At 37.6% G+C, this 16,722-nt stretch overlaps 1 protein-coding gene across 1 annotated transcript in view; it reads left to right on the forward strand.

Annotated features, from left to right (window-relative positions):
• Positions 1–16,722, forward strand: part of SCIN (scinderin) — an 85,883-nt gene that overhangs the window by 11,644 nt on the left and 57,517 nt on the right. Inside the window, exons 3-4 of the mRNA XM_003782712.3 lie at positions 468–629; positions 15,321–15,470. Of these exons, the coding sequence (XP_003782760.1) occupies positions 468–629; positions 15,321–15,470 (312 nt within the window). The remainder of the gene's footprint in view (positions 1–467; positions 630–15,320; positions 15,471–16,722) is intronic.

Genomic DNA, 16,722 nt, shown 5'->3' on the forward strand with positions numbered 1-16,722 from the left:
CCATTCTAGCCCTGTGGCAGGAGGAACTTTGGGGTGCCTTGTTCTCTGGCTGCTGTCCCTGTACTTGTTACTGTTGATGCCCCTCTAGCCTGCTTTTATCCCCTCTGAAATTTCTGTTTGCTGTCCCGCTCATTAATGACTTGACATCATTAGTGTCCAAAGGGTAAGAGCTTCCTCCTTTTTATGCAGTACTTGATACAGCGCGCTCAGTAAATACCTATATTTGTACTTTTAAGTTGCATTGTTAGAAATGAAAGAATAAAGAGACAAACAAAGCAGCTTGTTGACTTACTAAGGAATTCTCTCCTCATATTGAACTTTTCACCTGGGAAAGGCAGCTGTTTTATTTTGGCCTGGCAGGCATGGTTTGGGCACCTCCACCTGTGGTCTTACGCTTGGCCTCCTCTGGTTGGAAGCCTCATCAGTTTCCTCTTTGTTTTGTGTTGTGTCTTCCCCTCCCTGCTCAGGCTGGCGGTGTGGCATCTGGACTAAATCATGTTCTCACGAATGACCTGACAGCCCAGAGGCTCCTGCATGTGAAGGGTCGGAGAGTGGTCAGGGCCACAGAAGTTCCCCTCAGCTGGGACAGTTTCAACAAGGGCGACTGCTTCATTATTGACCTCGGCACCGTAAGTTTCATATGCACACATAGCTGTCTACAGGAATTTGCAATCAAATAAAACACATTTGTCATCAAAGAGAGTCACTTTTTCTGCACACAGGAAAGAGGTCATGTTTATGTGAGATGCAATCATGTCATGCAGTAAGTGGCAAATACTTAAATGACACATGAAGGAGGACTTCAAAGTTTTTATTTCTTTGATAGGTTTAGAACAGAGTACTGATTTAGTTCTTCCTACCATAGAACAGAAATTGAATAAGACTGAATACATTTCCCCTCTCCACACAGAACTTCCTCTGATTATTTTGTCCTTAATTGTATGTGGGAAAATATAGTTTGAGGGGGAAATTGATTGCCCCAGCAGTCAAAGTTTCTACAATTAAAAATGGACACAGGGTGAGTCTAAACAGCCACCTGATGAATTGTGAAGGGAGATTTTAACATACACATGCATATACATACATACATGTGTATTCTATTTTACGCTTATCAATTGTATTTAGTTATTAGAAGAAAAGTCACGAGTGCAAATATCGAGTATCAGCTAATGACATAGGCAATAGTATATTATATCTGACCCATGTTTTCCTCTAGGAAAAGAGGCCCTGTTAATATCAAGTTTGCTTCTTAGTTACCATCATGATAAAGAAGTACTGTTGCAAGGCCCCATGGTTGACTTTAATAGGTAGAATTTAAGTTGCACCTTTAAAATTTGTAAGGTTTTCATAGTAGAAATAAAAAGGCATTCCCTACTACTAAAAAAACCCTCATGCACCATAAAGAAGGCAGGCAAGCACAGAACACGAAAGGACCCCCCTTCCTGCTTCTCATCACACCAGATACATCAGCAGTATAATTATTATTCCTAACATTTCTGGGCCAAGCATTGTACAGAGACGCGACCTAACCTGTAGTGCATCGCTTAGGTTGGGGCTTGGACTGTGGAATTTTCCGGATGTTACAAAGCCAGGAAGCTATGAAGCCAGGATGAGACTCTAGGTCTATCTGATCCCCACTCAGGCATTTTGTTTTACTGCATCTATGTAGGTGGTATTTTGAAATAAATCACCAGACAAGCCAAAAGAGTTCATGCCGTATGCACAGGGGAAGGACACAAAGCATCCTGAAGATATCCACCTAAAATTCCGCCTAAGCAGTATTAATTTGACAGTGGCATCAAGACTAAATGTACAAACATTATAAATGATTTGGAAAATGACCTTGAGGTATACGCTTCTTAAGTTTCTATAGTTTTATTATTGCTGATGCATAATCTCACTCTTTTGAATCACACTGTCTTGTGTACACAGTTGCAATTACAATAATATGAATGCCCAAAGTAGAATTTTTAGTATCACATTTAGACATCTGTACCCCAGAGGGCAGTACTTTATTCCTGAATCTCACAATAAATTTCATAGGAAACTTCTTTTCAACCTCCAAAGCGAATTGATTCTTTAACAGGCTTGAGTCCTGACCCTCAGTCCTGGCAGAAAGCAGGTACTCGTCCATCCTTTCATTCTCCTGTACCATTAACAAACAAACTAACAGATAAATAAATAAATAGCTTCCACAAACAGATGCTTGTGGGGATCATCAAGCCACATAGTTCCAAACAATTTCAGCATTCATTCTCTCAAAACCTAGGCACAATAATTGTCTTATCTCAGCTTTCATCTCTACTACTTACATTTTAAAGCCTTTTATAATTTATAAGGTATTTTTACATACGAAATAAGTTTTTTATTGGAAAAAGGAGAACTCAGTTCTCATTGGAGTTTCTATAATCTCAAATTCTCATCTATCAGGGTTGGTGTTTGATTAGGTGATATCTAGGGCACCCAACTCACTAAGAGGAACACTTCCCAGAGATGATGGACTTCCTCGCCACCATTACTTCAAAATAGTTCATTCCTTAAAAAAAAAAAAACAAACTTTTTATTTATCATAGTATAATTGCTGTGTAAGTGCAGCAATAATCTATTTAATTATAATGAGTAGCTGCCAATTCTGCTTTCCAACTAACTAGTCTGAACTTGGGCTAATCATTAACATTTTTGAGCCTTACCTTATTTATTTTCATATTTCTGATTTCTGATGTCATTTCTGTTCTTAGTTGACTATGATTCAGTCTCACCTGGTACACAATCATATTTAGGAAATGGCAGTTATTGTTCCAGTTTCAAAGGGAAAACAAAAGCCTTGCAAGCTGTCATTCACATTCGTACCAGTTTTGAGGTACGTGTGGTGGGACGCGGGTTTTTCTATTCCTAGTTCACATTCTGTTCACTATGCTAAGCTAACCAAAAGATGGCATGAATAACAGAATACCTTGCAACTGTTTCAGAATCTGCTGAATTCAGAAGTGATGATGCCTGATCTGCTGAGGTTCTACTGAAAGTAGTAGTATTAATTATTTTGTGTAACAAATAATTGAGTTTCCACAATGGGCTAGACAGGTGTGTGGCCGATGTGTTTTAGTTCTAGTGACAATATGCTCTCTTCTCAGGGGTAGTTTCAGCTTGTGGGAATAGGATCCACAGATTCAGATTCATATAATAGGGACAGAGTGGCTATTATAAGGTTCAAGGTTCTGTTCAATAGTAAATTATCTTCATTTTTAATTATCTTTTAAATTTAATTCATTTTTTAAATTATCTTTAATACCTCTCAGGCTCTCTTCTGTTCCCATGCCTTATAGAGATATTTAGAATGATTTTGTTGCAGTGGTACTTCTTGTGTTGGGTTATCTTTTAACTTATGGAAGTTTTCTACACTCTGGCATACCCGAGTAAGAATCAAGAACTGGATTCCTAGGTATACTGAAACAAATGCTCACAAGATCCGTGTTTGTGTTACTAACCTTTAACCAGTTGGTTTGTCGCCAAAAGTTTCTAAATGGTGATAAGATCTTACAGTTACTGTAGTGACTTTATTTTTGGGGTGTGTTGCAGTAAACAAAGACGGACCCGGAACTAAAAGTTTTCATACCATAATATTTTTATGGTAGTCATTGAGCTAATTATTTGAAGCAAGTGCATGAGAGAGCACAAAATAATGTCAGTGGAGTTTCTACAAGGTTGTATTATTACTCAGGTACGAAAATTATAGGTTAAACATATAACACTGTCACACAGTTAGAGCTGGCTGGGCAAAACTAAGGTTATGGATAGATCTAAGTCCCATATCTTGATTATATGTGAAGGAGGTCAGCTTGTTTGATAAACAGTTACTATTATTATTATTTTATTTTTATTATTATTTTTGAGACAGAGTCTCACTATGTCTCCCTTGGTAGAGAGTCATGGCGTCACAGCTCACTGCAACCTCAAACTCTTTGGCTTATGCAATTCTCTTGCTTCAGCCTCCCAAGTAGCTGGGACTAGAGGCGCCCACCACAATGCCTGGCTTTTTTTTTTTTTTGTAGTTGTCATTGTTGGTTAGCTGGCCCAGACCAGGATCGAACCCACCAGCGTCAGTGCATGTAGCTGGTGCCATAACCACTGTGCTATGGACACTGAGCCAACAGTTACTATTATTAATATGAATTTCCATATATCTTAGAAACATTTGTTCTTTTATAAAGTTTGTATATAGAGAGGTGACAATGTAACCTCCTCAGTCTGAGGCATGAGATAATGAAATTATCAGTTTAACCAGTTTGGAAGTGCAGAAAATCATCAGTATTTTAGCGAAGGATTTAGATACATTGTCTCACATTTAGTTCATTTTCAGAAAATAATATGAAACATGACTAGATCTTAGCAACTTACTGCATCTTTGGAAAATATTTTTATGTTGGTGAGTATATTACTCATTATTTTCTTACTATTTTTAAAGACGGGAAGTATTTTTAGAAATTCAGTAATAAGTTAACTAATACAATCACATCTAAAAATACTGCAACAAAGCACCAGTAACTGCAGAATGTAAAAGATAGTAAAAGTCGCCATATTCCTAAGGTTTGGGATCTGAGATTAACTCTTAAAAATATACATCAGAGTCACCCACTAAGGAAGACGTAGGTCTCCTACAGTAGTAGGAACTGCTGTGATGAGTTACAAGGTTTGCTCAGCCACGTAGCTTTGCCCTATTCTGCTGCTGTTTATAACCCGTCACCCACTCTCCCACTGTTCAGTCATGCTGCTTAGACACAGAAGTCTCCACTTCCTCCCTCTCCAGTCTGTGTTTAACCCACACCGTCTGACTTTTACTCCCACCAGTCCTTGGGAACTATTCTTGCTACACACGTTGGGCATCCAGGGCCCTGTTCAATCTGTGTGCATGCGGGTTGTCATCCACTAGACCCTTCTGCTGTGATTGGACCCTCTCACTGTGGACCGTCTCATCTTCTTCCCTCTTGCTCATCCCCTGGCTTCTTTTTCTTCCTTCCTTTGAGGCCACTCTTTGTCATTCTTCTTTGTGTGGTCTGCCCATCTCTCACTCACGTATCCTTTTTAAGGATTCTCCTTTTAATTTTTCCTTCTTTATATATTCTTTCTGAGCACACTCATTGTCTCCCAAAGCTTTAGCTACTAGCCAAGAGTAAATCTCAATTTAATAGCCTATCTCAGCCCTCTTTCCTGAGGTCCATGTCAATATTTCAAGGAGCCTCCCAGATATTTTGGTTCATGTATATCATGAGAACCTCAACTCAACAAGTCTAGAAAATGATTTCTCCTCTGATTTTCCTTATCTTATTAATGGAACTGCTATTCACTCGGCCCTCAAACCCCCAATTCAGGAGTCTTCCTGTCAGCTCCTCCCTAGCACTCTGCACTCACTCAGTCACTACTCTTGTCTGTTCTAAGTATCTTCTGACTCTTTCCCGTCTTCTTCATTGCTATTGATATTGTCTCAGTATCCTGCAGAAGAAACCTTCCCCAAGTTTTCATGCTTTTGCTCTTGTGGGACTGATTTCTTTGCCTAGAATATGCTCCTCTTCTGAGGCATCTTTCTCCAGCAAACATCGAATATTATCTTTAAATATTCAACTCTGATGTTGCCTTCTTCATAATTTGTCTCCTGACCTTATCTTCTACTTCTTCTGTCCCCTATCCCACCCCTGTAGAATTACATCCTCCTGTGTCTTCACTTGGCTGTCACTATCCAGAGACTCGCCTCTGAGTATTGCTCACACTGCTTGTCTATCTACTTAGTAGTCTCACTCACTTCATTCCTAAAGCATTATATAAAGCCCGGAATGTATAGCTACTCAACAGATACTTCAGCAAATGTGCATCTATCCAGTATAAAGCATGTGGTCTCATGCAGTCATATGTCTAAAGATGTAATTTTCATTTTCATCTCGTAATCTATGCTCATGCTTCTGTTTCCACAGGAGAGTTAAAAAGAAATAAGGTGAATCTTGAATAGCCAACAAGTATATGCAAAAGTGCTCAACATCAGGGAAATGAAAGCCAAAACAACAATGTAATATCATCTCACCCCACTTAGAATGACTATTCATCAAAAAGACAAAAGATTAAAAATGCTGATGAGGATACAGAAAAGGGGAGACTCTTGGTGGGAATGTAAATTAGTGTAGCCATTATAGAAAATAGCATGGTGGTTTCTCAAAAAACTAAAAATAGAACTACCACACCAATCCAGAAATGGCACTCCTGGGAATTTATCCCCAGGAAAGGAAGTCAGTCTATCAAAGGGAGACTGGTACCCCACGTTTATTGCAGTACTATTCACAATAGCCAAGATACGCAGGCATCCTAAATGTCCATCCGCAGATGTGAGGATAAAGAGAATGTGGTAGAGAAACCTAATAGAATACTATTCAAATACAAAAAACAACGAAATCTCATCATTCGCAGCAACACAGATGAGCGTGGAGGATATTATATTAAGCAAAATAAGTCAGGCATAGAAAGATAAATACTACCTGTTCTCATTCACATGTGGGAGCTGAAAAAAGGTTGAGTTCATAAATAGAGAGTAGAATTGTGGTTATTAGAGTCTGGGAGGGAAGGTTAGGGAGAGGTTGGTTAACTGATAGAAAGTTACAGTTAGATAGGATTAGTAAGTTCTAGTGTCCCTTTAACACTGTTCAGGTGAATGTGACTAACAATAACTTATAGTTTTTCTTTTTCTTTTTCCTTTTTTTTTTTGAGATAGAGTCTCACTCTGTTGCCCTGGGTAGAGTACCGTGGTATCATAGCTCACAGCAATCTCAAACTCTTGGGCTTGAGCAATCCTTTTGCCTCAGCCTCCCATGTAGCTGGGACTACAGCTGCCTGCCAGAATGCCAGGCTATTATGTTTTTTAGAAACAGGGTGTCACTCTTGCTCAGACTGGTCTCAAACTCCTGAGCTCAGGCTATCCACCTGCTTCAGCCTCCCAGAGTGCTTGGATGACAGGTGTTAGCCACTGTGCCCAGCCCTTAATAATTTATATATTTTCAAAAAGCCAGAAGAGAAAATTTTAAATGTTCCTAGCACAAAGGAATGATAACTGTCTGAAGTGATGAATATGCTAATTGCCTTGATTTGATCATTACACCTGTATACATATGGAAATATCGCTCTGTATCCCATAAAAGCAGTTCAGGCTTAGCCCATGCATCCCCTTTCCCATCCCTCAGGAAGGATATGTAATATTATGGCCTATGGGTGGGGTGTGAGGATGACGGTGGAAATGTGAGTCTGGTCCTGACTCACAGTCTGGTCCTTGAGGCAGAGCCATTCCCTTCATTCTGAGATTTGGGCTTTGACCTTTATCCCCATGATGTTTGCTGGAGAATATCTATGGCTCACCTTGTTCTTCTCTGTCATGGCCACATACCACTGCAAGACCCTTCTCGTTCTATTAGTCACTACTGCACTCTGCTGAGGAACTCTGCTTTATCCCACGCCACACTGCAGTTTGGGGATGCTACATCCACACAGTAACCCCGCCCACTGGCCCAACATTCTGGACGCTTGCCCACAGTCACTGCTTCCTTTTCAGGCTGCTGGGTGAGTGTAGGGCAAATCAATTAGAGGAGAAATGGATGGGCCCTCCTGAAAGATTCATTGCTTCTGGTCAGATTTCCTAGCTCCCTCAATCTCCTGCAATTTTCTTTGTGGGCCAGACCAACCAGACTTACACTATTTCATGTTCTTGCCTACCCTGCATGTCTTGTGATATACTCTAGCCCCTAAGGCCAAGATTCTGGTTCTTGATACACAGAGTCCTAGACTGCATCCTCACTTGCTTCCTGCTAAAAGAAACTTTAGAAAAACCATCTCTTTTAAGTTAAAATGGTTTTGACGTTCAGACTTTTGTCTCTGCTATGACTTAAAAATGCTTATTTTAAAACGAAAGTCTGAGTCTAGTTCTTTGTTTCCAATAAATTTGTCTTTAGTCCGAAGTAAGAGATACCACTAGATTTACAAGAGGAGAGTCTTGAAGCAACGAGAAAAGATTAATGGGAAAGACACAGTTAACACTGAAGTAGGGATGAATGGCAATTATTCCGTGTTTAATGAGTGCTGGGTGAGTGAAGGGTGAACAGCAGGTAGCTTTCAGCCTCTAGGGACTGTACAACCATGGAAGGTACAGACACCTTTCCACCTCAGAGTGTGGCAGGGGGAATGTGAGCTACCGACACAATTGGAGAGAGGATGAGACAATTGTGTCTAGAAAAGATAACTCTCAACGTATTTGGATTGACACTTTAATTCTCAGTCATGTTTTCATATTAGGATCATTTGGAAAACATTTTTAACATGGTGATGCCAATGATTTGACCCCGGGCCTTCTGATTTTGAAGTTTGGGGATGGACTTTGTTGTAGGCACTTTCTAACCCCTTCTCCTCCACCCCTGGGATAATATAATGTACAGCAGTAGGGAATGTTGAGAACCACTTCAGTACAGGAAATGTCTAACGGTGCTGGGCAAGTCAGATTCTTATGCCTGGAGAGCTAATAAGTTACCAGCTTATGTGGCTGGCAGAAATGGTTTTTGATAAAGTATGACTGAAGCCACCTTCTCTGCTTTGCTAAACACCTCACCTAGCACAAAGAACATAATTTCACCTGTTCTCACTGATGTTAAAAAAAGAACCACCTGAAGCTGTGCATCTGGTCCCAGCCGGTGCTGTTAGTACCAACTGCCAAACTAGAATCATCCAAATCTTTGCCCCATTCCCTATCACTCCAGTGCACAGCCTGGCATTACTGACCAATCCCGTAGGGTCAAGTTTCTGAATATCTCTTGATGATTCACCCCCTCTCTATGATCACGGTGCTGCCCCAGGTCAGAGCACTTGCTTCCTTCTGGTCAACATGTGCTCAGCAGCCCTGCACACCATTCCATGTGTCTTCCATCCTTCATTGAGAGGCATCTTTAAAAACTCATACATATGTCGCTGGAGGGCATTGAGTTGGTTGACTGTGCAGAAACAATAAAATAGGATAAAAGTAAACATTTGTTTATCTAAAAACTAGAGAAAGCATGCTTTAAACTTTTAAAATAAAAAAAGATGCCCTGAGGTATCTCACAAATCATTATGATTTAAAACTATATTTAGGGAACCTTCAGGCTAAATGAATATCTTAATGAATTTCTATGTTCAGTTAGCTAGATCTAAGGTAAAAACCAAACACACTAAAACATAGCCAGTAAGAGCAAGGAAGAGGAAGAGGTCTGGGTGCACATTCTCCTTGAATAAAATGTGTAGATATATGTAGAATAATAACTCAGAAAAGGATAAAGGGTAGCAAGTCCACACTGAATTTTAATTCTTTGCACATGTTGTAATTCGGCATCATTTGGGCTACTTTGGGTTCTCCTTTAAACTCAGCCTCTGAGCTCTCGCTTCCCTTCAAGGGCAGCATTGAGCATTGTTTTATTTTTACTCTTATTTCCTTTCCCCAGATGATGTTTGGCTGCACTGTGATGTTTGACTTATTAACTCTGACCACAGAGTTTACCGGAAATTTTAGAAACCTCTGGTTTTTGAGACCAGAAGCCCTCCCCTCCCTAAATGTCGTTTAAATGTGAAATAACCTAAATGTGGTTATTTCAGAAAATATCACTCACTTGATTTTGTTTCTTCTTCCTGGCGGACCAGACTCACAGATTGTCTTCATTCCCTTATTTCTTCCTTTTCCAATTTTGCAGAGTAATTTTGTTTTTCTCCGATAGTTTGTATAGTAAGAGTTAATTAGAGTCCCACACACCTTGTGTTTATGTGCAATATGTGAATCAGTTTTACCAAAATGTAAGTGGATTTTCTTCCAAATTGAACGGACGCTTCCATATTTCCATGGAATTTTTATATCCCTTCCCAAAAGATATATGACATTTAGTGTTGAGTTGTTAAATTCCTTAGCATCTTAGAGGGTAAAATAGTTGTCTCTGAAACCATGTTTGCTTTACACTTTGTGTCTAGTACATGCAGATCAAGTTGATAGAAGGTTTTCAAGCTACATCTCATGAAAATATTATAAACAAAATAATTTAGATTTTAGTGAATACTTTTTATTGTAATAATATGTATTAACCTATCACATTAATTCAGACTTTTTATTTCTTTTTTTTAAAAGCCTACTCCCTCTAGAAAAGAGGGTAAGTTGAACTACAGAAGAGAGTTTTTTCAAGCATGATGCCAGGTGAATACAAAGTCTCTCTGTGCATAGAGCAGTGAAGTAGTCTTAACCAACTACCTCTGAATAGAGAGAGCGTTGGACAGTACAGTTTATTAATAGCACGAGGCATACTTATTTCAGCACAGTGGAGCTCTGTTAAAATGAGAAGTCCTAAACACATCACCCACAAATGGTGGAATATAAATTTTCACATATGATGAATGGCTAAAATTCTATTTAAACTTTTATTTATTTATGCTTTCACTAAAAATACTTTATTGTTCAAAAATGCCAGCAATCTTCTGAGTCTTCAGCAAATTGTAATCTTTTTGCTGATGGACGGTCTTGCCTCATGGTCAATGGCTGCTGACTGATCAGGATGGCGGTTGACTGATCAGGTCAAGGGTGCCTGAGGCAGTTTCTTAAAATAAGACATCTACAAAGTTTACCACATAGATTTGACTCTTCCTTTCACAAAACATTTATCTGTATGTAGCATGCAATGCTGTTTGATAGTATTTTACCCACAGCAGTACTTCCTTTAAAATTAGAGTCAATCTTCTTAGACCCAGCTCCTGCTTTATCAAGTTTATGTACAATTCCAAATGCTTTGTTATCATTTCAGTGATGTTCACAGCACCTTCATCCATAAGAAGCAACTCTGTATCCATTCAAGTGTTATCACGAAATCACAGCAATTCAGTCACATCTTTGGGCTCCATTTCTAGTTACCTTCTTATTTCGACCACATATGCAGTGGTAGAAGTCTCAGTGCCTTCAAAGATACCCAGGAGAGATGGAATAAACTTGTTCCATTAACTCCTATTAAGGTAGATATTTTGACCTCCACTCATAAATCACAATTTTTCTTTTTTCTTTATTTTTGTAGAAGTGAAATATAATTTTATTTTTTATTGCTTTTTTCATTTATTGTTGGGGATTTGTTGAAGGTACAGAGAAACAGGTTATACTGATTGCATTTGTTAGGTAAAGTCCCTCTTATGATTATGTCCCAACTCCAAGAGGTGTGTCACACACCGTGACCCTGCACCCCCTTCCTTCCTTCCCTCTTTCTGATCCCCTATTCCTCCACACCCCCACCATGCACTAGGTCATCAGTTGTTCTCATATCAGAATTGAGTACCTTGGATTCTTGCTTCTCCATTCTTGTGATGCTTTACTAAGAAGAATGTTGTTTCAACTCCATCCAGGTTAATACAAAAGATGTAAAGTCTCCCATCTTTTTTAATGGCTGAGTAGTATTCCATGGTATATGTATACTACAATTTGTTAATCCATTCCTGGATCGGTGGGCATGTAGGTTGTTTCCACAGTTTAGCAATTATAAATTGAGCTGCGATAAACAGTCTAGGGCAAATGTCCTTATGACAAAACAATTTTTTTTTGTTCTGGGTGGATGTCCAGTAATGGGATTGCAGGATCAAATGGGAGGTCTAGTTTGAGTTCTCTGAATATTCTCCATACGTTTAAAATGAGTTTTAATGTGGTGCTGCCACCATTTAAATGAGCATAGGAAATGAATTAGTATGAATGAAAATAGTGTTTTGATGAATAATGACTCTTTAAACAATTACAGTTCCGACTTTTAGTGATTTACAAAGTCATTATTTTATTGTGTCTTATTTGAATTAACTATTGAAAAGCAAGTCTAGTAAATAGGAAAATAAGTCATTTGTATGTAAATGGTAAAATAGAAGGTGAAAATAAGGGTAAGCATAACACAAATCATTCATTTCCTACTGAATAAGAGGTTTTCTATAATAAATTCTTTAGTGATTTAGTCACTTTTGAGTTAAATAGAAAACTTCACTTTTAAAAGATTTGCAATTCTGAACGAATATTTCCTAAATCATGTTTTTTTACCATTTTAAAGGTAGGAACTGTGGTTTTAAGCAATGGTGAGAAATATTTTCTACAGTTAAATTTGCCTGTAAATTATATGCACATAAAAACACCTAACCCAAAGTACTGTTATAGAAAAATTCTAGGATTTATGCAAAATTAAATGCTAAATGATAATTATGTTTTTGAAGTTGTCATCTTCAAATTCACTTTAAAACACACTTTAGCAAATGCTAATAAAATTTAGTATGATTTTATGTAATTTCTTGAAGTAGATGAGAGGTAACTTATACAACTAAGGTAATGAAAACATAAACAGCTGTTAAATGATTATACAAATACAGAGTAAGTCAGTTGTGCTAATGAATCTGAAGAATTCTGGAAAGCTGACTTCTGATCCACTTCCTATCTTTCATTATAATGTAAAATATCATTAGTAGTAGTTTGCCTTCACAGATATGCTTAGAAAAGAGTCATTTGCAAAATAACATGGAAGGCAGGGAAAGGAATCTGAGTTAAGGCCCTAGACTGTCTTCAACAGAATAGCTAGCTGAGCTGCATGGGATAATTAGATGTTACAGATTGCCTGCTGTGTGTGCCAGGTGTGGTGCTCTCAGGATACATCGCACCTGCCACACACTGGTTAAATGCTAGGATCTCCTGGGGAGCTTTCAACAAACACAGCTGCCCAAAACACACTTAAGAGTCCCTAAGCATAGAGCTCACATCTCTGTATTTCACCTTGACTCCACTATCTAATTAATGCTCAGTGACTAACAGTTGCCTGATCATTGGAAACTATTTGCTTTCCCTTTTTGTAACTGTGAACCCTCGCATAGTATGCAAATGTCCTCCACCGGTGAGCCTCATAGGCCAATGCCCAGAGGCAGAAAAGAGGTTAGAAAACAATAGAAGACTCTGAGGGAAGGACAAGAAGCACCTGGTGACCATGTTGAGTAACTACATCAGATTCTAGAGTGAAAAGGATTGCAAGGCATAATCTTTTTTATTTTCATATAAAGGTATGAGTTCCTGAAATGCATGCTTTATTCTTAAGGAGACTATGGATTAAGTCATCAGGACATGGTAAGGTGGACAGTCAGACAGGCTGTTGTAGGCCCGCATTGTTCAGAGTGGTGCTCTCAGAACCAAGTTCATCACAGATGTCTACCTGTCAGTCTCTCCTTGTTAGTTTTCTATTATTCCTCTCTGTATCCCCAGCATTATAAGCACCTAATAAATATACATATGTGACATAAAACAAAAGGAAAGAACGCTGACTGACAGGCAGTGAATGTCCAAGGCTTTCTTTTTGCACACACATGCCCTCTGAATCTGATAGAACTATGCATCTTTAAATATCTTTTTTCTGTTTTTTTTTTTTTTTATTAAATGTTAGCTGTGTACATTAATGCAGTCATGGGATACAGTGTGGTGTTTTCATATTCAATTTGAAATATTTTCATCGAACTGGTTAACATAGCCTTAATGTCATTTTCTTAGTTATTGTGTTAAGTCATTTATATTCTACTTTTTCACTTGTACCCTTGACAGATAAACCATAGAGGTTAAATATCTTTTTTCTGCCAACACAAACAAAATATTTTTGTTTCTACTTAAATGTAATTACATGTATCTGTCTTTATGATATTCTTGATGATATACATGCAGTAATATTCTACATCAGTCTTTAAACAGCCAAATTTTTCACTACCAAAAAGGAGTCTATGATATCTGTGCGACAGCATTTACACAGCACCTCCGTGTTGATGGGCTTTTGTTTTGTTTCTTCGTTTTTGTGTTCCATGTACGAATACTTTTGGAATATAGATGCCTAGAAATAGAATTTCCTGCTAGTAAAAGCATCTTTATTTATTTTTTTGATATAATGCCAGACTGCCCTCAAAAAATAAATAAATAAAAAAGGCTGTATCTGTTTACATCACTCAAATGGAGTGTGATAAGGCCAGTTCCCACACTACTGCCAGGGCTAGGCACCAGGAAACTTTTCTTTCTTTCTTTTGTTTGACCACATTTAATGGAGGAAATAATATTTTGCTGTTGTTTTCCATTTGTATGTCTTCTGAATACTGTGCTCAAATCTAAAATATGTAACATTTTAGTCTAAATGGCAGCTAAGGTAATTTCTACTGTGTAATATATCAAACTGTTACTCTTTCCATTTTTCTTTAATGTTTATACATTAAAGTATAATTTCAATAGTTATCTAATTTTTGCTATGTATCATATTTTATGTAACTATTATTCTATTATTGAACACTTAGTACCTTCTGATGTCTTACCAGTATAATCACATATAAAGGAAAACCTTTATGCATGCAGTTTTTTTCTTCTCTTTATGAATAATTTATTAAAATAAAATAGTGATATTGTAGGGCAAAGGTTTTAACACTTTTTATGGCTCTTGATAAGAATGATTAAATTGTGGGGCGGCGCCTATGGCTCAAAGGAGTAGGGCACTAGTCACATATGCCAGAGGTGGCAGGTTCAAACCCAGCCCCGGCCAAAAACTGCAAAAAAAAGAAAAAGAATTGTTAAATTGCTTTATGTAAGTTAATTATCTTGATTTAGCCATTCTACAATGCATGCATATTTCAAAACATTGCTTTATAAATAAGAAGTAAGAAGTACATACAGTTTTGACTTGTCAATTTAAAAAAATCAATACCTTTATGGAAGTAGTATACCAGCTTTTATGATCATCAAGAATATATTACTTAACAGAATCTGACTTTCTGAAATATAGTAGGTTTATCATTTTAAATTTTAAAAATCCAGATAAGTTTACATTCATAGTTATAATTATTGGATCATATATACAGAAAATGGTGAGATATATATCTATATTTTCCATGTTTAAAAAATGCTTACTTTTGGCAGGTGCCTCTAGTCCCAGCTACTTGGGAGGCTGAGGCAAGAAGATTGCTCAAGCCCAAGAGTTTGAGGCTGCTGTGAGCTATGATGATGCCATAGCACTTTCAATGCTTCATCAAAGTGAGATTCTAAAAGAAAAATGTTACTTTATACTACCCACTGAAAGCTAAAGGATGTAGAATGAAGTGTAAATTTAAATACTGATATATAATCACATATGCCTCAACAATAGGTCAAGTACATTTTCTTTTTTATACCTTTTTGTTTTCTCCTAATTAATCCCAATAAGTAACACCCCAAGGCCGAATGTCCTCCATATATTCCTGGTGTCAAATGATCTGTCTCTTTCTTGCAGGAAATTTTTCAGTGGTGTGGTTCCTCATGCAACAAATATGAACGTCTGAAGGCAAACCAGGTAGCCATTGGCATTCGGGACAATGAAAGGAAAGGAAGATCTCAGCTCATTGTGGTGGAAGAAGGAAGTGAACCAGCAGTGCTCACAAAGGTATCATGTCACGGGCAGTTTGTTAAAGTGCTGCAACTCCAAGTTGTGTGTGCATGTGTGTGTGAGAAAGAGACGGATTCAACAAATTTTTAATACTGGGCCTAGGCTAAGATGAGGGAGAGGGAATTATCAGGGTTCCCTAAGTCATAACTAGAAAAAGGCAAAACCCTGTTTATGTCACCATTGGTGTGACTATCAAAGGAACCCCTGACCTTCTGAGGACAAATGTTTGAGTAACACTTTGGACATAGAAGAATGTATTCTTCAAGGAAAATAATAGTTCATTCATCTGGGCTTCTTAATACTTTTTTAAAACACAGTGGTTTTCCTTAATTTTAAAAAAACAATTGAAGATTAAGTATCCCTTATCTCAAATGCTAGGGACCAGCAGGTTTCAGATTTTGGATTCTTTCAAGTTTTGGAATATTTTGAATTATCTTGGGGATGGGACCCAAGTCTAGACAAGAAATTCATTTATGTTTCATAGATACCATATAAGCACAGTCTGAAAATAATTTTACACAAGATTTTAGAAATCATTTTGTACACGAACAATGTATGTTAAGTGCTTATGTGTGGAATTTCGACTTGTGGCATCAAGTCAGTGCTCAGAATGTTCCAGATTTTGCTCGTTTCAGATTACAAATTTTCAGATCAGGATGTTCAACCTATTCATTAAAAGAATGAAATACAGTCTTATATCAAAGGAGCAAATATATCAAAATTTTAAATATTTTTATCATTTTAAGCTAAGAATTATAGGCAAGAGACTTAAGATTTTAGTGTAGCTTTTAAGTTAATGTGAAAATTAAGTCTCTGTGGCTCTTTAGACCTATATCATTTACTTAACCATTATATTAACCTTAGATATTTATTGTGTCAAAAACTTTCCCTTTTAAGACAATCACAGTAACTACCTAAGTGTATATACAAGTCTAACAATTAAGTTCATGAACTCATTCTAGAAAATGTGCTACATACCTCATGGCTGAATTATCACTATGGTCGCCTTTGAAGTACTTGCTTTGGGAAGGCATGCACTGACTCCAGGGCCTAGTTCACCTTCCAAGCAATTTTGGAGTTCTTTTTCTGGAATGGCTATCAAAACTATCTTCATATTACCCTTGATATTCTGGATGTCATCAAAAATTCTTCCTATCAATATTTCTTTTTTTTTGGATAAAAGTCACTGGAGGCAGATGAGATTGAGTAGAGAGGGTGTTTCAATGCAGTTATTAGTTTACTGGCTAAA

This window comes from Otolemur garnettii, unplaced genomic scaffold (assembly GCF_000181295.1).
Source record: "Otolemur garnettii isolate 467f Iridium unplaced genomic scaffold, OtoGar3 scaffold00005, whole genome shotgun sequence".
NCBI lineage: Eukaryota > Metazoa > Chordata > Mammalia > Primates > Galagidae > Otolemur > Otolemur garnettii.